The sequence below is a fragment of the Branchiostoma floridae genome, chromosome 6, assembly GCF_000003815.2.
Source record: "Branchiostoma floridae strain S238N-H82 chromosome 6, Bfl_VNyyK, whole genome shotgun sequence".
NCBI lineage: Eukaryota > Metazoa > Chordata > Leptocardii > Amphioxiformes > Branchiostomatidae > Branchiostoma > Branchiostoma floridae.
This window is the reverse complement of record NC_049984.1, coordinates 23982167-23988903: the sequence shown is the minus strand read 5'-3', so window position 1 is coordinate 23988903 and position 6737 is coordinate 23982167. Positions and strand designations below refer to the sequence as shown.

Sequence of the window (6737 nt, the reverse complement as noted above, 5' to 3'; positions counted from 1 at the left end):
ACATCGGAATCACATCTGCCATTGAGTCCCCTACATGAAACATCACAACATCGGAATCACATCTGCCATTGAGTCCCCTACATGAAACATCACAACATCGGAATCACATCTCCCATTGAGTCCCCTACATGAAACATCACAACATCGGAATCACATCTCCCATTGAGTCCCCTACATGAAACATCACAACATCGGAATCACATCTCCCATTGAGTCCCCTACATGGAACATCACAACATCGGAATCACATCTCCCATTGAGTCCCCTACATGAAACATCACAACATCGGAATCACATCTCCCATTGAGTCCCCTACATGAAACATCACAACATCGGAATCACATCTGCCATTGAGTCCCCTACATGAAACATCACAACATCGGAATCACATCTGCCATTGAGTCCCCTACATGAAACATCACAACATCGGAATCACATCTCCCATTGAGTCCACTACATGGAACATCACAACTTCGGAATCACATCTGCCATTGAGTCCCCTACATGGAACATCACACCTTCAGAATCACAGAATCGTAGAAAACAAGATCACATTTGGGCGTACTACAGTAAAAAAAGTGATTATCCAGTTTAGCTGTATGTCATTCTTCCGCTGGTCGTGACATAGAAGACAGACGTTCTATACAGTTTTCCGGGTTCATCGTACCGTGGAAATGCCCCTCGTTCATTTCAACAAGCTTAGTGAACAGAGAACCACGGCTCAACGCCCCGTCGTAAGGACTGAGACACTTTCCGGTAGCGTGCATGTCGGGAGAGCGGCATCGCCGGAATCGAACTTACGACTTGTAGTTCCAGTTCAAGGCCGCTAATTACCACAGACCTGCACATATGCAGGCTACTTGTAAACAGAATGTTCTATAAATGAAGCCTCTATCTCCTTGCTTCAGGTCTCCGCTTGCACCAATGGCTGGGAAATAGAGAGCGGCGAGAACCAGATCAGTTGTCAGGTATCTAGCAGTGCGATGATCTGGACCTCGGTTCGTCATCAAGAGTTTTCCTTGCGCAGTGTGACGCGGGCCTACAGCTTATTACATGTACTACACTAGTAATGCTCACTTCCCGTGGGGAGGGAAACCAATCAGCCTGAAGCTCATATGGACTGGTTTGCAAGAAGTGACACTTTACATACTCCTAGTACAAACATAAGGGAAACAGAATTCGAAGTAACTGCGCTGACTTGGTTGGAAATAAAAACCCCAAGCTCGCATTAAGAAGGGAAGAGCTTACCGCATCCCGGTATGTCACAGAACTCCCATCTGGTCCCCGGGTCCGTGGTGTAGCACCAGGGCTGGGCTTGACCGTCCGGGTTGCGGCAGTAGTTGTGATCTTTACGATCTTGCGGCTTGTAGTACGGCTTGTGTGGAGATTTGCTGTCCCATCGCTGACAGGTTTTGCCTGACTTGGTCACGGCCACGGTCCCGCGGTAGGACGTCCCTTTTCCCATGCGGCATTCTGCAGGTAGAAACCGTCATCAAACAGGGTTAGTTACTAGAATTGGAACATGTTGTAAAGTAAAGCAAGTATCTGATTAGAATCTGGCATTTTCTAAAAGTTACTTGAAATCTCATTACTTTATTTGTTCTTAATAAAACATGTTTGCTTGTATATAAGAAAGGTGTAGGTCTGCCTGTAGTACTCATGCTGAGTCAGTGAGCAGACAGAGGGGTTCATGGATTAACAAAGAACGATAAACCTTACCGCATGGTGCAATGTCACAGACCTCCCATCTCTTTCCAGGGTCCGTGGTGTAGCACCAGGGCATGGCTGCTCTGGAGGGGTTGCGGCAGTAGTTGTGGTCTTTACCATCCGGCGGCGTGTAGCCGGGCTTGTGGGGTGAGGAGCTGTCCCAGCGCTGACAGGGCGTGCCTGACTTGGTCACGGCCACAGTCCCGCGGTAGGTTGCTCCGGTCCCTTCCACACACTCTTTGGAAGAGTTACGAAGACAATCAGTTACAAAAAATAGATAAGAAAAAGGCACACTTTTTCATCCATGTTAAAGGTATATATTATTCAAAAGTTTGTAAACATTTGCTTTGACATTCCCCTTGGCTAAGCTAGTAACCAAAAGAAAAGCAACATCACCAGGTTTCATCGCCAATATTAAAATCTCATTCCACCTCGTTGCGACTTCGCTGCGACCTAGCGATTTTATTTCATTTAAATATAGTTTTTGGTGTGTCTGTCTGTGTGTCTACTTGTCTTTGTTTTCGGATATTTGTGGTCAGCATAACTTTAGAACCTCTGCATGGATTGTAATGAAATTTGATATGTGGGTAGGTGTTGCAAGGACAAAGATCAATGTCAATTTTGTGCCCCTTTGTGTTTGACCTTTGTACTTCACCAGAACTTCGATTTGTTCTTAAAGTCTTGTTTCTAGTCTTATTTAATCTGGGTCGCACCGGGATCGCACGCGGTCGCTGCCTGATAAAATCCGGGCCTTACCGCATCCTGGGATGTCACAGTAGTCCCATTTCTTCCCGGGGTCCGTGGTGTAGCACCACGGCATGGCGTTACCAGACGGGTTGCGGCAGTAGTTCTGGTCCAGTCCGTAGTTCAGGTACTTGACAGGCGTGTACTTGTGGCTATGCGGCGTCTGACTGGCCCACGGCTGACACGTCTTCCCTGACTTGGTGACGGCGATGGTCCCGCGGTAGGTTGTTCCTTTATAGTTCACGCAGTCTGTGGGTAGGAAAAAGATTTCATAGTTCAGTCTATCGACAGGAAACACCATTTTGTAGCTCACACGGTCTTTGGACACACAAATGCACTCGTAAGATCTCTCGTTCTCTCTCTCTCTCTCGCACACCCACACTCACACACCCACACACACATACACCCACACGCCCACACACACATACACACAAACATACACACACACACTCACACACACACAAACACAAACACACACACACACACACACACACACATACACATACACACACTCACACACACGCACACAGACGAACACACACACAGACACACACATACACGCATTCACTCACGCACACACACACACACACACACACACACACACACACATATATACACAAAGTACAGTGTGACCTCACCACATCCGGGCACGTTGCAGTACTCCCATCTCTTGCCCATGTCCATGGTGTAGCACCAGGGCGCGGAGTGACCGTCAGGGTTGCGGCAGTAGTTCTCGTTCAGCCCGTCCGACTCGTACTTGTCCGGCCGGTATTTGTGGGAATGTGGAGTCTGACTGGCCCATCGCTGGCACTTCTTTCCCGTCACTGTGGTGGCCAGTTTTCCACGGTAGGATTCCCCTTTGTAGACCAGGCAGGCTTCCGCTGCGTCCACCGATAAAATAACGACCATATAAAGATTGATAACAATAAATACCAATATAAAAGCACAACTGTAAAACTACAGTTTCTAATGTGGACGCATTTCGGCACATAGATACCAGATGCCCGCTACTCTGTTTTGACATTAGGTTATCCTGTAAAACTATATAGAACAGAAGGTACGGGTTTATCTCAACCTTGGGCAGTCATATTCAGTCAAACAATGGTACATAATAGTTATCCCGCCAATATTGTTGTAGACTCTGAACCGTTCGGTTCGAGCCTAGACCGTGCGGTTCGAGCCTGGACCGTGCGGTTTGGGCCTGGACCTTGCGGTTCGAGCATGGACCTTGCGGTTCGCGCCTGGACCGTTCGGTTCGGCCTGGACCTTGCGGTTCGTACCTGGACCGTGCGGTTCGTGCCTGGACCGTGCTGTTTGTGCCTGGACCGTGCGGTTCGAGACTGGACCGTGCGGTTTGGGCATGGACCTTGCGGTTCGAGCCTAGACCGTGCAGTTCGAGCCTATCGTGCAGTTCGAGCCTGGACCGTGCAGTTCGAGCCTGGACCGTGCGGTTCGACTCTGGACCGTGCGGTTCGACTCTGGACCGTGCGGTTCGAGTCTAGACCGTGCGGTTCGAGCCTGGACCGTGCGGTTAGGAACTGGACCGGGCTATTCGGAGCTAGAAACCGCTGTGCCTCATCTTACCTCCTTGAGCCTTGGGGTCGAGGCCACGTCGGAAGTAGTCATTATTTTGGCCAGGATCCTCCGACTGCAAATGAAATAGGAGGAACGTTTTTTAGGGGAGGTTCGTACCTTTTTTTGTATTACATCTCAAAGTTCGGCCATAAGCCTTGTGGATAATGCTTAAACTAAGCAAAAATGTATATAACGCCTTGTAATGCATTGCAAGTGTTTCACCTGTGAAATACGTACCATTTCCGACAATATCTCTTCCAAAGTCTCATCTAAAGCTTCGACCTGCAAAACATTAAAAATCAAACAGATGTTTCCAATCGGAAGAAATGGTTAAAAATAATTTTAGGAGAGCATGATAGGATAAGATGAGTTCTCAGATGTATCTTTCTTGAAAAGAAATAGATAGAACAAAAACAAAAAGCCAACCCTTTCTTCAATGTCACTTATGTCGACACCGGCAGGCATGTCTGCAGCTGCAGTGCAGGTGGCAGCCGCCAGGAGGAGCAGCAGGACCATCGTCATGTTGGACATGTCCGGATCGCCCCGAGGTACAGTCAGCCACGGGAACAAGTCCTGCAGCGGGGAATTATGTATTTTTTTGGTGATTTGTATTTTTCTGTATTGCATTTGCCCGTACTTAGCCGTTACCTCGCCGCCGAACCTTTCAACTTATTAACTGCATCAGTCGATATATTTAAGACTTTTCCGGGATCTCTGCGAGCGAGAAGAAAAAAAATCCAAGGCACGACATTGTCACCTATGCCATAATACAAAAAGATATTTTTCATCCGGTGGCTAAATGCAAGTAACAGAAATAAAGAACAACGCCAAGATTAAATTAACCCCCCCCCTTTAACTGTCCTTCCCTTTTCTTAAGTTTTGATTATACATGTGACAACGCCCCCTTATCTGTCAACCAGTGTCAGTATTGTGCATTCATGCCCCCTGGCGTAACGCACCAGGTGATGCATCTGTGCTGTCCAGCCGGTGTGCGCGCCCTCCGGCGTGTCTAGCGGACTGTCAATCAAACGTGTTTTCGACTGAAGTCATCCAGTCTTCAGGTACTGACTACCGCCAAGTAGAAATCAACTTTGCGTGTGGGTCTAGAGTCTAGAGTCAGAACGTACCGGTGAAAACTTGAATACTGTTTCGTTGCAATTAACCGACTACCTTAGCTCGTAGAGGTGGTATCTCACTGCTCTTGGGGCACCGGTGCGGTACTGCGGAGTTCGAAGGATTACTCAACGGGTTTCAGAGACAGACAACGAATTTCCTTACGTTTTGCGCATTTTGTTGTCTTCTAAGTCATTCTTTTACGTATTACGCAATATCTAAATTATTTTAAAAATGGCGAAAATTACACAAAGGTACCGCAGTGAACGAACCCCGCATTGCCGCACCGGTGCTCCAAGTGCAGTGAGATACCACTGTTAGGACTATGTCAAATTTCCTACCGAAGGCCCTGCCGAAAAAATTGAAGTTTATGCCAATAGAGATATGCACAAGGCATGAATTATTTTTGGTCCGTTTTGTGTTATTCTTTTTTATTTCGTACTTTTCGTTCCCCAAAACCTTCCGGCCGGGCCCGTTTTGTGGACATGTGACGTTAGTCTTATGCAGACCCCACAGTTTACATAACTTTTCAACCGAGGTTGAAAGTCGTCAAATGGGGCTGCTAACGAACAGCTACCCCTTGGCGGCCGGCCTTGCCCTGTCCTTGTCTTCGCGCACCATATGATAGATGATACCCTACTTATCCACGGTCCGTAAAACTGTGCTAATGTGACTTCAGCTTCGCATTGTCTGCTGAAAACGCCCCCTTTTCTGTCATTTCAGTCGAATTATACTTATGTAAAGTAAAATAAGAACTAGCAGATACGAATTATACTTCTACACAAACGTTCATATATGCAGGGACGAAATTCTACTTATGGAGGCATATCGACATAAGTAGAGGGCGCCTATTGGACAGGGCATAATTGTTTTTCAAACACGATCGCTTCTTGATTATTGACTGACACACAGAAAATTACACCTACCAGAAGCGCACATACAGGAGTGTATTTTGTAAGCACCTCGTGACATAAAACAGATGTGTGAACCCTCAATTGTATACTAGGTACATAATACAAATTGTTAAAGTCTGACTGAAAAGTCAGAAAAAGTTGCTTTTATTTTGCATAGAATTCGTTGAGCGATCTGTCAATTTCTAGGTGGGAGAGAGAGCGCTGTGAGAGCGCCGTCTTGGTGGAAAGGGGTATGAAAGACGGACGTATTCCTAATTCATTATTCCTAATTACGTCACCGTAACCTGGGCAACTTTGTGGCGTCGGGCGTGGCGTAACTGGTAGAGCTTTCGGCTCGGAATCTATGGGTCCTGAGTTCGATTCCCACCTTGTCCCCGACGTTGTGCCCTTGGGAAAGGCACTTTACACGACTTTCCTTCTGTCTGTACCGTGTATGTGGCATTGTTAATATAAGTTACAAAAACTTGAGTGCAGTGCCACATCGTCCTCGTCTGTCCAAAAGCAAATAGAAAAAAAAAAACCCTGGGCAACAACGAACAATCTTGGCCTTACTGGAGAAGTTATCTGGAGTTTGACAGGCTGTGTCCGCAATATAGGACGGGTTTTTAGTCACCTGTGACAACGCCCCCTTTTGTAGGCCCGCTGGTGAAAACGGTGTGAGACAAGACCTCATAATCAACTGAC

At 47.1% G+C, this 6737-nt stretch overlaps 1 protein-coding gene across 3 annotated transcripts in view; it reads right to left on the bottom strand.

The window, feature by feature from the left end:
* Positions 1–6: 6 nt before the first annotated feature.
* Positions 7–6737, bottom strand: part of LOC118417784 (plasminogen-like) — a 10181-nt gene continuing 3450 nt past the window's right edge. The window contains exons 2-9 of one of the 3 annotated variants that reach the window (XM_035823501.1): positions 4453–4599; positions 4264–4308; positions 4036–4099; positions 3090–3332; positions 2464–2700; positions 1720–1944; positions 1249–1473; positions 7–500 (exon numbers count right to left, since the gene is read on the bottom strand). In XM_035823501.1, coding sequence (XP_035679394.1) covers positions 466–500; positions 1249–1473; positions 1720–1944; positions 2464–2700; positions 3090–3332; positions 4036–4099; positions 4264–4308; positions 4453–4599 — 1221 coding nt within the window. In that variant the 3' untranslated portion in view covers positions 7–465. The remainder of the gene's footprint in view (positions 501–1248; positions 1474–1719; positions 1945–2463; positions 2701–3089; positions 3333–4035; positions 4100–4263; positions 4309–4452; positions 4600–6737) is intronic. The other 2 variants (XM_035823500.1, XM_035823502.1) reach the window with 2 other exon arrangements.